General features: G+C 50.1%; 7 protein-coding genes across 7 annotated transcripts; 3 read left to right on the top strand and 4 right to left on the bottom strand.

The window, feature by feature from the left end:
- Positions 1-434: 434 nt before the first annotated feature.
- Positions 435-3,212, top strand: BU24DRAFT_441454 (actin-like ATPase domain-containing protein). The gene is made up of 4 exons (XM_033530444.1): positions 435-846; positions 903-1,372; positions 1,426-2,304; positions 2,359-3,212. The coding sequence occupies exons 1-4, from the start codon at positions 804-806 to the stop codon at positions 3,115-3,117; spliced, it is 2,151 nt and encodes a 716-aa protein (XP_033384439.1). The 5' UTR covers positions 435-803; the 3' UTR covers positions 3,118-3,212.
- A 147-nt stretch (positions 3,213-3,359) lies between these two features.
- BU24DRAFT_370035 (Paf1-domain-containing protein) lies at positions 3,360-5,292 on the top strand. The gene is made up of 2 exons (XM_033524417.1): positions 3,360-3,709; positions 3,763-5,292. Exons 1-2 carry the CDS (start codon positions 3,454-3,456, stop codon positions 4,866-4,868), a joined length of 1,362 nt encoding a protein of 453 aa, XP_033384438.1. The 5' UTR covers positions 3,360-3,453; the 3' UTR covers positions 4,869-5,292.
- A 1,213-nt stretch (positions 5,293-6,505) lies between these two features.
- Positions 6,506-7,437, top strand: BU24DRAFT_433297 (uncharacterized protein; the record flags this gene model as incomplete). The annotated part of the gene is made up of 2 exons (XM_033529963.1): positions 6,506-6,733; positions 6,787-7,437. 2 exons carry the CDS (start codon positions 6,506-6,508, stop codon positions 7,435-7,437), a joined length of 879 nt encoding a protein of 292 aa, XP_033384437.1.
- A 1,258-nt stretch (positions 7,438-8,695) lies between these two features.
- Positions 8,696-9,356, bottom strand: BU24DRAFT_422433 (uncharacterized protein). The gene is made up of 3 exons (XM_033527979.1): positions 9,297-9,356; positions 9,225-9,246; positions 8,696-9,135 (listed from the first exon to the last, which is right to left on the bottom strand). The coding sequence occupies exon 3, from the start codon at positions 9,121-9,123 to the stop codon at positions 8,917-8,919; it is 207 nt and encodes a 68-aa protein (XP_033384436.1). The 5' UTR covers positions 9,124-9,135; positions 9,225-9,246; positions 9,297-9,356; the 3' UTR covers positions 8,696-8,916.
- Positions 9,357-9,656: 300 nt separating this feature from the next.
- On the bottom strand, positions 9,657-11,734 carry BU24DRAFT_422432 (uncharacterized protein). Its single transcript, XM_033527978.1, has 2 exons — positions 10,748-11,734; positions 9,657-10,679 (listed from the first exon to the last, which is right to left on the bottom strand). Exons 1-2 carry the CDS (start codon positions 11,465-11,467, stop codon positions 9,798-9,800), a joined length of 1,602 nt encoding a protein of 533 aa, XP_033384435.1. The 5' UTR covers positions 11,468-11,734; the 3' UTR covers positions 9,657-9,797.
- A 439-nt stretch (positions 11,735-12,173) lies between these two features.
- Positions 12,174-13,798, bottom strand: BU24DRAFT_462296 (adenine nucleotide alpha hydrolases-like protein; the record flags this gene model as incomplete). The annotated part of the gene is made up of 3 exons (XM_033531988.1): positions 12,174-12,881; positions 12,932-13,325; positions 13,572-13,798. 3 exons carry the CDS (start codon positions 13,796-13,798, stop codon positions 12,174-12,176), a joined length of 1,329 nt encoding a protein of 442 aa, XP_033384434.1.
- A 907-nt stretch (positions 13,799-14,705) lies between these two features.
- BU24DRAFT_422429 (DnaJ-domain-containing protein) lies at positions 14,706-16,294 on the bottom strand. The gene is made up of 3 exons (XM_033527977.1): positions 16,099-16,294; positions 15,902-16,042; positions 14,706-15,848 (listed from the first exon to the last, which is right to left on the bottom strand). The coding sequence occupies exons 1-3, from the start codon at positions 16,246-16,248 to the stop codon at positions 14,802-14,804; spliced, it is 1,338 nt and encodes a 445-aa protein (XP_033384433.1). The 5' UTR covers positions 16,249-16,294; the 3' UTR covers positions 14,706-14,801.
- Between the last annotated feature and the right edge of the window lie 606 nt (positions 16,295-16,900).

The raw sequence follows: 16,900 nt of genomic DNA, 5'->3' as shown, positions 1-16,900 counted from the left end.
AAGCCAAATATGTAGTGACAATATGGCGCTCAGAATGACGAAAGTGTGTTCTTCCAGTGAGATGTTGTGGTCAGACCTTTTCTCGCCCCTAAGAAAGTATCCACATCAAGTCCAGATTTGACTAAACTCGCCGTGGGTCGAATATATCCCTTGGCAAGGATAGGGCCAGACTTGCATCCTTGTATAACACCTCTCTAAATAACCAGCTATATTCATTCGCTGTACAGCAGTTTAGACAATTTTAATCCTAGATCTATATTGAGCTACCGATGTTTGTTTATTGACGAAGAGAAGTTGGTGATGAGGTAAGTTGTTTATTGAAATGTTACTGTCGTGAATGTGACGGTGGCCACTATTGGTGCAGCCGTATGCTCTTTGGGGGACTAGCTCCAAGAATGGAACGAGCCGAACGTCGCGAGCTGTTGAGCGTCCACCGCGACAATTATCTTCAGAGCTCACAACCATTACGAGCTGTCAACACATCCGAACATCCTAACCACACCTATCGTAGTCTCGGACTGCAATTCGCCATTTCTACCCTCGGAGTATCACGTTCATATGCGCGAGTAAATAGCAACATCCTGCTCAGCAATCCAGTGAGCGACGGCTCTGCAACTCTCGCGCAATTGCTCACGAACTCCCTACCCGTGGGCTGTAATCGCCAATCCCGACGGATCTTGTTTGCGCCTCATTTCAAAAGAGCTCCGGCTTCTGGAGCTACAAAGCGTGTCTACAATAATCTCTCATTGAGCATCGCCAGTCAGCAGTAAGCTATAGGCGGGACGCGCAGACATATATTGAAAATGGTTGGCAAGAAGTCTGGCCGAGCCCAACTTAAGGAAGAAGGTATTTCATGTCCTAAATTCTTTCAAATTTGGAATCAGTCCTAATGTTCATAACAGGGCTCGAACGAACGGATAATAACCTCGACCTCACAACATGGCCTCAAGTATCGATGATCAACCAGAAGAACTACTATACCGAGTTCCTGAAACGCGAAGAACAATTTCTAGCCTTTCGAGCTCCTCAGGAGGAAGCCACTGCACGCATGGTACAACAAGCGCGAGACAAGGACCGCGCATTGGCATTCGGTGCGTCTGTTGACGGCAACATAGATCAAGCAGAGGAACAAACAGAAGATGTGGCAGCAGCGTCTACGCAGGACTACTCCTCCAAATTGGTTATCCTTCACGTAGGGAGTCAGAATCTGAGGATCGGCCTGGGTACCGATGCCCTACCTAAATCCGTGCCCATGGTCATTGCTCGGCGATGGAATGAGAGCGAGTCTGAAGAGGGAGACGGTGAACCATGCCCCAAGCGACAGAAGGTGGATGGTACAGCTGCTTCGCCAGAAAAGTGGTTTGGCGAGGATGTGCGGATTCCCCGTCCTGATTTGTCGGTCTACTCGCTAATATCAGATTCTAGTTTGCCAATCAATACCAAACGATGTGCTCAGAACTGAGAACTCGCATGCGCAATAATAAGCGCAGGGTTCTGCCCAATTCCAAGGAACTCGTAGTAAACTACAACCGACGCGCAACGGCCGAGCATATTTCTGAGCATAACGATGTTATCCAGGTTGAATGGACAGAATTGCCGACGGATCCAAAGAAAGCACCCGAGTACTTCACAGGAAATGATGCCCTTCGTCTTCCTGAGAAGTCTAATCCTAGATATAAGCTGTTCTGGCCCATCCGGAATGGTACTTTCAATGAGAAGGACTACAACACGCGGAGCCAGATTTATCACGATATTTCAAAGATATTCGAAGATGCACTGAAAACCCAATTGGGGGTTGCTGACCCGAAAGATCTTGCGAATTATCGCTGTGTTTTCATAATCCCTGATCTCTATGAACGAGAATACGTGACCATGATTCTCGATATCCTTATCAAGGACCTTGGGTTTGGGAAGGTCTGTCTACAACAAGAGAGTCTATCAGCTACATTTGGCGCTGGGTACTCAATTGCGTGTGTAGTCGACATTGGTGCTCAAAAGACTTCGATCTGCTGCGTTGACGAAGGTTTGTGCATTGAGGAATCGCGGATAAACATGAAGATGGGCGGTGCGGATGTATCGGAGACATTCATCAAGATGATGCTCTTCGATCATTTCCCATACTCGGAGATGAATTTGAAGAGGAGGTACGACTTCTTGCTAGCAGAGGAACTGAAGCAGAAGTTTTGTTCCATGGATGAATCCCAAGTTACAGTCCAGACACTGGATTTTCATTTACGAGCTGCCGGCCAGAACACGCGACGATATCAGTTCAAGACCTATGACGAGACAATGCTATCCGTGATGGTAAGGGCGATATTCGACACGACCTCTATGTGCAGACGCTAAACTTGTGTGTAGGGTTTTTTTAAGCCACAGATATTTGATCATTCGCGAAAATTAGAAGGACGCAGGAGTGTCATACAGCGCGCGGTTGATCTCTACGATGGCGCACCTAATGATCCTTTATCGACTGCGCAAGAGACTGTCATTAACAATGCTGCCGGACAGGCACCGGCATCCAATGGTACCCAGGAGGCCACCAATGGGCCCCCCGTCATGGCCACACCAAGTCGCCATAATCTCATCAATAGATTGACCGAAGCCGAGGGCACGCCTCGATCGTCTGTAGCTGGTTCACCAGCTCCAGAAGGAACGCCGAATCCTGATCGCGATACACCGATGGGCGAGACCGATCAACCACTCATATTCCGGGATCCTATCTTAGAGAAGACCAAGGCTGCAGAAGAGAGAGATAAGGTCGTCCCTGTTATACCTCTTGATCAGGCAATTCTCGAAAGCTTGACTCAAGGTGCTCGTGGCGAGGAACGGAAGATGCGTGACTTCTTCGGTGGCATTATGCTTATCGGTGGAGGTAGCAAGACGCCAGCTCTCCAACAGTTTCTCGAGACAAGACTCAGGGAACTGCGACCTTACTATGGAAAGGAGATTCTTGTCGGAGCGCCGCCGAGGGATTTTGATCCTCAAGTAGTTGCCTGGAAAGGTGGAAGCGTCTTTGGCAGGCTGTCAACGCATGGAAACGACAGCTGGATCAGCAAGTCTGAGTACAACATCCTCGGCAGCAGACTGTTAACGCACAAATGTATGTTCGCCTGGTAGAGGGTGTCAGACCATATTTGGTCAAGCGGGAACAATATACATCTAGAATCATCATCACTATCGAATGTTAGCTCAATATTACTATTTATTCCCCCAACATTGCAATAACGACGTCGTTAACCGTATTTGTCGGGGACTTGGTAGGGGAGTTTGTAGTGGAGCTCTCAAACAGGTCTAGTGCGAAGACAGCCTTGGCAGGACTTCTTCAGCTCAAGGATAATAGATTTTCCGCACTGCGCGTTGGGAGCTCCAACTTTCTTTCAGGATAGCAACGTCGCGACACAGTCTCTAACCCAGCTCCAACGTTGAGGAAGTCGCCTTTTCTCAATTCTCAAGATGTCATCAGCTAGGACAAGCTACCAGCAGGATTACATCGCGCGCATCCGATACTCGAACGCGCTGCCTCCTCCACCATGTCCACCAAAGCTCCTGGACATTCCCAACACTGGACTCTCCAGCGGACAGTATACATCGGCTGGCTTTGCATCGAGGCTGGCCCGAGAGCAACCTCTGAATATAGAGGCAGATGCTGAGTTGGGCATGCCAGTGGATTTAGTTGGTATCCCAGGCGTCTTCGATGGCGATGAAGCAGGTATGACTTCACAGACACCAATCTTCGCAAGACCCGATTAACCTGTGGATTAGCAATACAAGCTCTGGACCGACCACCTCTACTCCACCCAGCCGATCGCGCGCTGATGCGGCCTCCGACAGCCTTGGGCAAACCAATGGCAGGCCCGTCTGGCATATCATTCCTTCGTAAAACCGAGTACACCACATCATACCACACAGGAGGCGCCAAATTCGAATCCAGCAACTCCTCGAATACAATGCGCGTCAAAGCTAAAAGACGGCGACCAGCGGACGTATCTCAGGACGACCCAACCAACATCAGTAGACAGATCTTGAAAGGATTCAACATTGCATATCCTGCCGATGCATACAATGGCCCAGACACAGGAGACAAGCTTCGCGCGGCCGACATTCTGTCGGAAGAGAGACAAGCATGGAAGACACCAAAACACCCACTCAATCCTTCATTGCAGTTGCTCGATTCATATCCATTACTTCCTGATTGGGACGCAGTTCCTGATACGGGCTCCTACCAAGTCATCAAGTTTACAGCACCGCCCGTTCGCAATGCACGTGATCAGAATTATGACGAGCGCCTCGACGTTGCCCTCCTGCGCCCCATGGGCCAATCCATCGAAGACAACGAGACGTATCTCAAGGAGGTCGAGGAGCACAAAGAGGATCCTACGTTACCTACACCACTGCCCCGCTACCACTTCGAGTTCTTTCTGCCGTCGAGTAGCGACAAAGTCAGAGGGATCAAGCGCAACTTCAGCACAAACGATCCCGACAATGAGGACGAGATCAATTTTGACACGGGAGTGGACGATGACGGGCGGCCGAGGAAGATCTTCAAGTATGAGCGCATACGAAACTACGAGACAGCCAATCAAACCGGTGACCCGGAGCACGAGTTCAGTGATGTGGTTGCCGTTGCGCTACATGACCCGGAGAGTCACGAAGACGAAGCACTCAGGACGAGCAAATTGCAGAAGGCAGCTTACTTCTATCCGATCAAGCAAAAGATTGGCATCAGGCCGAAGAGGCAGGAGAACGTCGAGTTCTTGGGCGGGGAAACGCAGAAGGTAGACGTTGTCGAAACCATTGCCAGGAACCCAGAGGTTGAAGTGGAAAAGCGAGAGAATTGGCGGAAGCAGTACGATATCATCGAGACGTAGGGCGCATGTGCTGCATCCTTGTCTACTAATATATCCATGCCTATCATCGGGTTCTCTTTCTATCTTCTTACATTGAAATCACAAAGCGTGGCGTTGGATTGCTTTCCGGTTGCTATGGGTGGGTGCGGGGATGCATATTGGCGGACAAGGGTAGGCTTTTGCAGTTACATAGCGGATACTTTGATAGATGTATCATATTGTGCAATTGACTGATCCGGACGGAAAGAGAGAGAGAGATAAAGAAACGAAGGAAACAACTTTCTCTGGCGTGCAGAACCCCCGCTCTCTGACCAAGAAACGAATAGGACATGGCGCATAGTTAGTTGGTCGTAAATATATGACATTTGTCGCCAGTGGTTGGCTAGAAGGACAAACAATTATCAGCCTACTCGGGCAATGTAGTGTTAGTCTCCGGGAACTACGCGTACGGAATACTTCCATTCGTTCCGCTGCCCGCGTAACGTAACCCCTGACGTGGACGAGGTGCATGTACTTGTACAGTATGAGTAAAGTAGATTGTTGGAGGCAAATGGTAGTAGGCTCGTATCTACAAGTACCATAGCCACAACAGGGCCGCGTTGCGACCAACATTTTTGGCGTTGGGCCAAGCGGAGAGGAGAGAGAGAGAGGGGGGTAGAGACAAGGACCAACAATACTCAGTATTGATCGGTAGTGACAGGTACAAAGTCGTTCGATGGATTATGGGAGCGTCTTTCCGTAGACCGACCTAATGAGACGAGCGTGACGTGACGTGACACGATGAGGGGAATTCAGTGTAGACCGAGTCTGGCTACCTACCTAGGCTAGGTATACACAGTGACTAGAGAGAAATATGGGAGGATGATATCCACTTGTAGGGCCCACGGTAAAAGGAGGATCCGACAGGGGAATATCTGGCCATTCGTCGAGTCTTATACAGTATGAACCTGCGAGTACTGCCGAGTAGTCACTACTCGTACATAGTACAGGGAGAGGCAAGCGCAGGAACAGAAAAAAGAAAAGGTCGAGGGACTCTGGAGGCGGTGAGAGGTGGGTGAGAAGGCTTATTCACCGATCTGACCGATTGATTGGTCTAGCCCTATCATTTTGCCATGTTCTCTCTCTCCCTGACCCTGAGGCCATACCCGTTTCGGCCACATGGTTTAGTTAGATCATGTGACTCTCGGAAGGTAGATATCCTTTTCACCCTGAAGTGGTGTGGTTTGGCTGGCGGTGTTTCCCGTCCTCCCATTTCCATTTCCCTGTAGATCGTTGCTCCCAATTCACTAGCAACCGTCGTTAATCTTAAAACCGGCCTGTCTCTCTCTTTCTTTTCCCTTTTCCACAACCACAACCTCCCCTCTCTCACTCCTTCTCTTTCTCTTTCTCTCGGTCTCTCGGTCTCTCTTTGGTTTGACCTCACTTTCCCTTTTCGAAAAAGGATTCGTCGCGCGACCGTTCCTCTCGAATTTGTAGTTGCCGGGGGCTTTTTGCTCGTTTCCCGTCCTTTTGCCGCCAACATGTAGGTCCTAATCCCCTTGAGGTTTCTGCCGCCTCCTATCATCGTATTCCCTATTGTCCCTGCAAACCTCCCAATCTCGCCGTTCCAAGACTGATCACCTCCCGACATCAGGAATTCCACAACCATGGTGCCGCCAATGGCACAGGATACATACTGGGGCTCATTCGAGGAGATCTCCAAGTACAACGTCCAGCTCAATTACGCCGAGAAGCTATGGCTTGCATGGTACACGTACATGCAAAACGATGTGCTGGCCACCGGAATCATGTCCTTCGTGATGCACGAGACAGTCTACTTTGGCCGCTCGCTTCCCTGGATTATCGTCGACATGATTCCGTGGTTCCGGAGATACAAGATCCAGCAGGTATGTCGGCACTCGTTGGCGACCATCGCAAATTGATACTCATTTCTCTGCAGGATAAAATCCCCACCGCTTGGGAACAATGGCAATGCGCTCTCCTCGTCCTCTTCTCCCACTTCACCGTCGAACTCCCCCAGATCTGGCTCTTTCACCCTATGTGCCAATACTTCGGACTCAGCACCGGTGTTCCCTTCCCTAGCATCTACACCATGGCCTATCAAATCGCCATATTTTTTGTTCTCGAGGATACATGGCACTACTGGACCCATCGCGTAATGCACTGGGGACCCCTCTACAAGAACATTCACAAGATCCACCACCAGTACTCCGCCCCCTTCGGTCTCGCTGCTGAGTACGCATCTCCTATCGAAGTCATGGTTCTTGGTCTCGGCACGGTCGGATCGCCAATTCTCTACTGCGCCATTACTGGTGATCTGCACATTTTGACCATGTACATCTGGATCGTGCTCCGTCTCTTCCAGGCCATCGACGCTCACTCCGGCTACGAATTCCCCTGGAGTCTGCACCACTTCCTCCCATTCTGGGCCGGCGCCGAGCACCACGATGTTCACCACGAGAAGTTCATTGGAAACTACGCGAGCAGCTTCAGGTGGTGGGATTACTGCCTCGATACCGAGGCCGGTGCCGAGGCCTCCAAGAAGAGGCGTGAGAAGAAGCTCGCAGCCGCTAAGAAGAAGGCATTGTAGATCATTCTACAGGTTCACGGGTGTGCCAGTGCTGCCAATTCCCAACATTCCACCGACACTAGATCTCTTGTGTTTGCAGAATTGCTCACATCTTGCCACCATTTCGCATTAATGTAGCATCTGGATTGGCGTTGTTGAATGCATATTTGTTCCTGGTGTTCGATGGACGCCGACGTTTCCGGCAAGTCAACCTCTCAAAAAATCTTTCAATTCGAAAAAAATCGGCGGGGACTGTAATGGCGCGATGGGGGCTCATTATTGTGTATATATTTCTTTTCTTGTTAATGGAGAGGGGTCCCCGCTGCTTGATGCTAGACTACAACTACATAATAACAGACACGATCGTTTACGACAATCAATTTTCTCTACTCTGTAATATTGTGCTTCGGATCATTAAGCACCGAGCTGTGCATTTATTTCAGATACCACCTAGCTACATGCAAACGACCGTGAATGCTTATGGGACTTGGGATTCGAAATAGCCCCGAAAATGTCTACAACTGACTATGGAATAGTGTGAGGCATGTACTGAAGAGAAGACCTCGAGCCCAAGATGATTTGCATACAAACATCAAACCCAGTATCGAAGCATCTGTCGGATCTAGCATTCAAAGAGGTAGCCTATGTATTTGTGGACAATTTGGACAAACCGATTCATCAATTTTGTTGCGAGGGAACAAAGTGACCACCGCACAGAGAGCTTTATCAATTGACGGCTCAACGAATCTAACCCTTGCTGATAAATGGTATTCTGGTAATTTTTGAAGTGGGAAAGATGCCTGTATGATTTAATGTGGATTTTGCCTTTTGGTGTTGCATAGAGCGTCAGGGTGTATGGTCGAAGTTGGTCCGGGAGGGGGCTCCCTCAAGTAAGATGTTGATCATATCCATATTTACGAGTAAGAGAGATGAGAGTAAATGATTACAAGGAATTCTAGCATGTGGTCTGTATCGGGGGCCATGGAAGAAAATCTAGTATCAGGTAAGCGTTGACAATTTCATTTTTGCTGTTTTACGTGAGGTAGCACTACCTATTGGATCATGAACCAATCCCACAAACCCTCTTGAAGTCGTAAGCAAAGTATAGTACGCGGTAAAAAACTCCCGCATACCCGCCCACCCCTCACGATCGAATTTCACTATGCGATTCTCTGCAATCCCGATCAGTTCAAATCGCGCTAATCCGAGTGAGGAATTGGTTAAACGTTGGCCCACTCTGCCGCCCCAGTCGTGGCGCGAACGGATATTGGATTGGCATGTTAGCATTGATATAGGGTGTGAAATTCATCTTATGATTTTACGACGACAGAATGGCCTCGCCATGATTGATTCATTATACTGTGTTTCATTTACTAAAACATGATTCTCATAATCGAAGAAGAGGTAGTAGAAAACAAGGGCCTCTGAATCGTCCCTTCCCTAGCATTCATTCTATAGCACAACTCGGTGCCAATTGGAGCAACATATGGAGGGGATCGCTCATTTCTTGCTGGTAGTCTCGGCAGCATGCTCTGCGAGAGGATGAGTTGGGTTTGAGCTCAGGTTGGCCCTCTGGTCGGCGGACGACTCGTTGGTCTCGGTGCCGGCCTGGTTTGGCTTGGACGCTGGGGGATCCTGCTGTTGAGCTCCGGTCTGGCGCTCAGGCTCGGGGGATTGGCGGCCGCCGACGGGGTTGGGTGCAGACATTCTGAGGTGATTCTGTTTTGAGGAGATGGATTAGATTTTGTTTGTTTGGTTGTGCACATAAGAGGGAAGAATCGTTGAGGACTATATGAGTTGCGACGTACGGAAGTGTTTGTTTAGGACGGTCTATATAACTGTTAGGGATCTATCTGTGGAAAGACCTGAGATGGCATTACCTGAGGAGACAATAGTTTCAAGTTGATTAGGCAATAAGAAATTGGATTTGTTGAGTTCAGTGTAGATGTAGCGAAGGCGTCGTTCACAACTCCCATATGTATACCTACGTTTGCCCCACTATGACGTCGCCCTTAGCGCGTCACATCGGGGATCGCATGGCATCGCATCGACGTCAAGTTACGCCATTTGAAGAATCGCGTGGCTGACGAAGATTGCTGATCGAGCAATCGGGCTGTAATAATTGATTGAAATAGATGTGGGGAATGGGGAAGTTTGCATGCTTCGCACTGCTTCGGTTGGTACGAGCAGGTCGTGGGCGATACGAAGATGCATAACGTATTGCCCATGTCTTGGGTATCGGGAAGTGAAAAGCTCGATGTTGATTCGCGCTATAATATATCTTCTAAGCAGATATCCTTGTTCAAGAATCGCCAGCCAAGTTAAATAACACCAGAACCGCATACATTGCGCCAAATAATGCAATAAAAGAGCCAGGCATGCTAACTCATCTTTCCCAGTTCGACATCTCCATCCCCTAGATCGTCTTCGTCATCCCATCCCTGTCCTTTCACCCTCTTTCCTATCCAAAGACCTAGCACTGTCAGCGCACTGGCTGCTAGAAACCAGCCTTCGAACCATCTCTCAGTGAACGCGGGCTCGAGAGGGGCACCCAACGCATCTGAAATGGCACTCTTCATCTCTGCCGGCAGATTGCTGCGAAGTAGAAGCGCGGAGCTAATGACGTATGTTGCAGATATTTGCGATATGAGCAGCGCAAAGTTGGCACGAGCGTGATGAAGGACACTGGGGAGGACCTTCGCAAATAGCATGAACGTCTGAACCACGCTGTTGAACGATGCCAGGAGCATCACGCCCGATAGAAGGAAAGATATGGTACGGCTCCATGCAACACGGTCGATATTTGGATCCCAATGTTTTGCTAGGAGAGCAAGAAAATTGTTGATGGGATCGCTGTTCGAGAAGCTGGTAGTTGGAGAGGAAAACCGGCGCACAGTCGCTAAGGCAGTAGCAGCCACGCGGTAAAAGCAATACAGAGCAAAGATGTAAGAGAAAAGATTGAGGAAGCGGCCAGTTACGGTATGGGAGCGCTGTTGACTTGAGCGTCTGTTTTGCAAGACCAAGAGCGAGTTCTGCAATGTGTTCTGCATAGTTTCTAGGCCTTGGATTTCTAGCTGTAGTGTGTTGCGCTCTTGAACGTCTGGGTTACCCCGGATCGTGCCCACAACACGGGACATAAAGCCTTCTTGAGGAGCATCAGACATCTTCCGCTGTAAAGCTCTTAGCCGGCTTTCTTTGATTGAGAGCATGTCCCTGGTAGCGTCAAGACCAGCTTGTTTACGGGCAATATCCGCCTCCGTGACCTAACCACGTCAGCAAAGGTTTTGAATTATAATCGACCTGATTCTCAGGAAAGGTCATGAGTACTTACAGGGCGGTACTTAACACCAAATGTCTGCCAAAGGGAACTGACGGCCGCAAATCCAGCCAGGGAGGCCATCAGACTGATTCCAATTATCCCAACCCGCTCCAAACACCCTTCGCTGATTCCATGGTCGCGAACATATGACTTTTCATGCAAGTACTGGCCCAATAGTCCCCTTCCCATGTACCAGAATGCAGTTAACCACAGCGTGAGTCCAAGGAATTCCAGTATCCAAGCCATCCTTCGCTGTCTACCGTTTGCTCCACCGACGCTCCATCCTGCCCCAGATATTACAGAGTGTATTTCAAGAGCCGGTGTAACCACGACCAAGAGGAACATCAGAGAAGGCAACGTAACCCTAAGTGCCGCGGCTCGCGTTGTACGATTGATCGTGTTCGATATTTCGCAAAGAATAAGCTCGACCAGCACGGCGGAGAGGGCGATATTGGTGGAGAACGTAATGCTTGCTATCGCTCTGGAGGATATCGTAATTCGCTTCCACAATGGGCTTCGTTTTTGCATCGAGAGACTAGGCAAATGAGCTCCTTCATGATGGGGTTTTTGCTGGGCGCGGCCGGATAAGAGTGGAAACAATTTATGGGAGACGGCCACGGCGACGATTATGAAGGTCAGGACGAAAGGAAGGGCAGAGATCGCCAACGCGGATGGGCGCCGCTTGACCAGATAGTCAGGAACGCATTCATCGCAATCGTCTGAGGGAAGCATCTGGGGCGGAACTGGGATCTGATGTGCAGGCTGTAAGAACGGTCGGACGCCTACTTTACTGCCACTTCGTTCGGGTCGTAGGCGAGGAGCGCACTTTCCATCGACTTGGAGTCTGTATGTCGATACAATGGGTCATGGCAGGGAGCCAGATTGATGAGGCGAACGCAAGGTGACAGACAGAAGGTGGTGCCGGCGGTTCCTGAGAACGACACGCGGAATGCGTTTCGGGAATCCTTGTTAGGCACGGGGCCCCACTTACTTGCAGACGTCATCTTCAAGATCAGTCCCCCAGCGAGGCGCCCCATCACGGTATTTATAGTTGAAAGTGGAAAGAAATGATACCTATTGTTTTGAGGTCTTCATTGATATGTACCTAGGAATACTTGAGCGGGTACTATATCATATAAGCCCAGTGTCTAGATAAATGGCAAGAACAAGCTACTGCATACAGTGGCTTTATTGTGGTTGTTCTATGCTTTGTGTTCGGAGTGAATATCAGCCTCATGAAACGCGCGGCTCAGCCCATGCTTGCATGTTTCCTAATCGTGTTTCCGAAACTTGACATTTAAGCGTGCTATATGCAGTGCTGTAGCGCTTCCAAACATTCTATGTTGCTGCCCACTCTCGGTCATAATTTCGACAGCAGCGTCTTCTCTATGTTTCGACTCCAGTTGACAATACCTAATCCTGCAAAAGCTTCTTCATGCTAGGCCTCTGTTGGGGGCTTTACTTCTGTAGCCTTGGTGCTTTCGTCCCCGGACTTGGCCGCCGCATCGGTCGAGACAGCGGGCTCAGTTGTTGGAACCCCGCCTTGGTCTTCTTCGTCACTACTAGAAGAGGAGTCGGTGATATCGGGGCTCTCTAGATTCTGAAGCTCGGGGCTCTTCATCACAACTCCTAGGCTGCTTGGGTTGCGTGCATCATCCGTGCTTGAGGTACCCTCGGTGTCCACACTATCCACTTTTTCAACACTTGTGCTCGCTCCGTCCTCTACGCCCAGGGCCTCGCTGCCGACTTCTTTCGTATCAGCACGCGGTGTGGCAGTCTCGACTTGAGCCAATGGGCTGGGATCGACCTGAGGTTTGTATCCTATCGCAGCAGCAACAGCAGCAGCTTCGTCGTCTGAGGCAGGATCCTCCTCAGCAATGAAACTGTTACGATTGCTTGCATCTAGTAGTGGGCCACCTTGCGAACCACTCTTTTCCAATAACTCCCGGTATGCGTGTCGGCTTGGATCTTGCGCACGCTTCACTCTCGCTTTGTCTCTCTTGGAGGAGGGCCGGACGACGATGACCGGGACTGGAGAATGTTGCAAGCAGTATTTTGACACTGAACCTGGCAGAAGGCCTTGGAAGCCGCCGAGACTGCGGCCTTTGGTACCGACAACTAGGATGGCTGGTTCGTACATGTTGATCTGTGCGGTGTCAGAATTTCTGTGAGTGATCATAGTTTGGCATGAATTACCATCTCGTCAATGACTTTCTGAACCTTTCCTACGGCGAATTCCAATATCAGACTGATTGCCTTATTTTCGTGATTCTTCTCTTGCACCTGTCGCATCAGAGCCTCTGCCTCAGAACGATAGCGACCTTTCTCCACACTGCGATCCCCTGCAATGCTATCGTCCTTTTCCACTACCCTCAAGCACACGATCTCGTCACCATCGTCAACCAACTCATCTATGAGCCACTGCAATGCATACTCGGAGTACTCGTTGTCATCGCACCCACAGAGAAATGTCCTCGAGCGCTTGGTATATTCATAATCCTTATGCTTTGCGATCAATGTGAACGAGTTCTCTTCAATGAAGTCGGCCGGTCGGTCGAAGGTGTCGAAGGAAACGCGGTTTCGGAAGACGCTGCGAAGAGATGTTAGCGAATGACTACGAATTGTCTTGAATGAGGATCATAGGAGGCAGCCGAACTGAATGAAGGCTCATGAACCCATTCCTACGATCGATAAAGCATACTCTGGCATGTTTCCTGGCCAGCGGCACGTGTGCGCAATCAAGATCAAGGCTGAGTCGGGTGACAAGGAAGAGGGTGGGCATTCCCGCCATTAATAAGACCCTAGAGAGGGGCCATGGGGACGAACCGCTACTTACGGTGGTGGGGGAGGTGAGGACATCCGACGCCTCTCACGAGCTGGCTTTTCTTTCCCCTGTGGTAGTGCAACATTTACATGCGGTTTGAATTGAATCGATAGCCGTCGAGGCTCCTGTGTCGTGTCCGGTTCCATGGCAGTGACTGCGACAGGACTCACTCCCTGGCGGTCTGCTACTGGTGCGGGCGAGCTGTTGCTTAGTGCGTTGGACGTGGGGGATTCGCTCATTTCGCTATCGGGGGTAATCGAAGAGGCACGAGGCCGTTCAATGATACTTTGCCTTATGGGCAAATGCGACAGTTTGGTGTTGCTGCTGCAGGGTTTGCACGCGCAAGGTGCGCTTTCACAGGTGTATTGCTGCTGTTGTACGTCGCAACCTTGAGTACTTGGTGCGGGGGCGCCGTGATGACGAAGGATGAGTTGTTGTGCAAGGGCGTGACTACGAATGCCACGATGACTACCTACCTACCTACCTGCGATAGGTAGACCGTAGGCGCTTGGCTATCACTCGGTGTCTGCTGAGAGTCGCGGCTACTGAAGCTTTGATGCAATTGCGAACGTCAAAGCTCGTTGGGTTTGGAGAAGACTGTATTCTGGGCTTCCACTCGATCCTATAACACGTTCCGAGGCTGCGTCAGGCTAGGAGACGAATGCTCAGGTGGGTAGTCGAAATAAAAGGGTCCACTCGAGAGATTGTGGTTTTATACTACGCTGGTGGGAGCTCTAGGATTTTAGTAGTGAATGAGATGAGGTAGGTAGTCACGGTAATTGTTCAAAGCTTGGCTTCAGCCATGTCCATTCGCTATGCTCGATGCCATGACTTTCTGCCGCTTCGGATGTTCCAGCAATTGATTAAATCTTCCACAATCGTGGTGGGCTGTGGCTGTGTGTGGCTACTTTGGTGAGGTGGCATGGGTTACACATATCCTCTTGGCATCTTCATCATCCATCTCATTCAGTACAGTAAGTAGTAAGGAAGCCGTGAAGATGAATAGTGTCATTTGCGTTCATGTTGAAAATTAACAGCCCGGCAATGTCAATAAAAAGCGAGAGTGGGTATTCAAACATCACTGTGAGTCTACGCAGAGTGCTGTCTTTGACTTGAAGACCAAGTTACTGTCAAGAACGACGAATGGTACTAAGTAATTGCGGGAAAAATATCCTCTCATATGTATTGCCAGAAGTCTATCGTGAATCTAGTTGCCAATGCTTTTTATAACTTCCCAGTTTTCTATGCGGATAGAGACTTTGCCTCGCCATCCTTCAACTTGCCAGCACCAACAAGTCGCTTAACTTCATCCTGGAAGATCTGCGTGATGACACCGCCGTCTTTCTGGCCGTTCAGCTTGCCGGTGAGAGTGGCCAGCTCCTCATTGTCAATCTTGGTGATGATGAGATCAACATCGTTGAGGGCAGAGTCGATCTGAGCGGCAGGAGCATCTCCACCGGCGTGGAAGTAGTTGGCATCCTTAACCGCACCTCTGACCACACGCTTGTTCTTCTTCGCAGCGTTCTTAGCTGCCTCCTTTGCCTTCTTGCCCTCAGCCTTTTCAGCTTTCTCAGCAGCCTCCTTCTCCTGCTGGAGCCTGGCAGCCTCTTCTTTGGCCTTAGCAGCCTCTTCGGCAAGGCGCTTCTGCTCAGCTTCCTTCTCGAATCTGCGCTTGTTCTTCTGGGCGTGCTCTTCCTGTCTGAACTTCTTGATGCGCTCATCAAGGGCCAATGCATCGTCAACCAGCTTCCTAAGACGGGTGGTGTCCTCGGTCTTCTTTTTACGGCGTGCGTTCTGGTTCTTGCGCTCAACGTGACGCTTCTGATCACGATTCTCATTGTCGTCCGGCACATCCTCATCAAGATATTCGAAAGATCGCCAGCTGTCGAAGTTGTACCAGAAGTTGTAGAACGCCTCGACCTCGGGTTTTGTGCTCTTTTCGTTGCCAAGCTTTGGTACAGGCTGATTGTTGGAGAAACGGCCTTCGGACTCGAAAACCTTGCCCCAAAGCTTGTAGAAGTTGCCCTTTTGCGTTTCCTTTTTGGTCGGGGGCTCCACCTCGGCGGCCTCGTCCACGGAGTCGAATTGACGGCGCTTGACAGGGTCGAGAAGCACCTCGGTGGCCTTCTGGATACACTTGAAGAACTGGTCGTCTTCGGTTCCTCCTGCTGCGGCTTTCTTATCAGGGTGATGCTTGAGCACTTTCCTGCGGTGGGCCTTCTTGATTTGTTCCTCAGTGGCGCGGTGACGGTACCTGGCTATGCCCAGAACAGCGTAATGATCTTGGTTCTATAACACAGTCAGTTTTCTGCTAGTGACATAATTTGGGTAGGAGAGCGAACCTTCCAGTCTTTGGCTTCACGCTGGAGAAGGACGGGATCTTCAGGCTCGCTGATCTCGCCCTCATCGTCGTCTTCAACCTTCTTGACGTTTGCCTGGGCCTGGATGCGGTCATCCTCAGAGAAAGTGCGCTTATGTCGCTTCTACATGGGCCAATAATGTTAGCAGACATAATGTGAATCCATGGGCCTTGACGTACTCTGCGGGCATGGGCAAGGAAGTGGGGTCCAACGGGCTCGATGTTGCGGTCGTTGGCAGCGCTGAGTTGGCTGATGGGCTTGAAGTCCTTCTCGCCAGCCCATCCCTCCGGTAGGACGGGAAGGGGGAGGTTGATCTGTACAGTCGCCATTCTTTGCAGAGTGTCGTTGTCAATTAACGGCGATGAAGTGGGATGGTGAGCGGAACAAATAATTTTCTAGTAGTGAAAGTCGGTCCGCGAATTTACCGACGCCCATCCTTGTCGCATTACATGTGGCTTAGCGTCGTCGCCATGTTCCGTAGTAACGTCGCAGAATAGCTGACGGCAACCAAACGAACAAATCAACAATGGCATTCTGTTAACTTTTCTTCTATCAATTGCTAGCGCTGGCTTTCATCAGATATAGCGAACATGTTTCAAGGATTTCAGGTATGAGACCTCTCCATCTGGATGCGTCTAAGCTCTGACAAAGCTGTCCCTTAGAGGATCAAAGGTGCCATCGATGCACGATTAGCGGAGGAGCAGGCACGCCAGAAAGCTGAAGCCCAGAAAGGAGGATCACGGCCCGGCTCCGCGCCTCGAAGATCAAATTCAAGGAATCTTTCTCCCTCAAAGCGACCCTCTCGATCGAAAGATGGAGATGGTAGCAGCAAGGCAGTGCTAACAGGAAAGGGACCTGACCCTTCAGAATTTGACCCAGAGTTCGTGATAGGGGACGAGGATGATCAGCCGAGCCGCACCGCGACACCCCGACCGAAGGAGAAGGAAGAGAATGCAGATGAAGCTTCTGGTGTCACAAATG

The sequence above is a fragment of the Aaosphaeria arxii genome, assembly GCF_010015735.1.
Source record: "Aaosphaeria arxii CBS 175.79 unplaced genomic scaffold BU24scaffold_4, whole genome shotgun sequence".
In the NCBI taxonomy this organism is placed as follows: domain Eukaryota; kingdom Fungi; phylum Ascomycota; class Dothideomycetes; order Pleosporales; genus Aaosphaeria; species Aaosphaeria arxii.
This window is presented reverse-complemented; position numbering and strand designations above follow the sequence as displayed.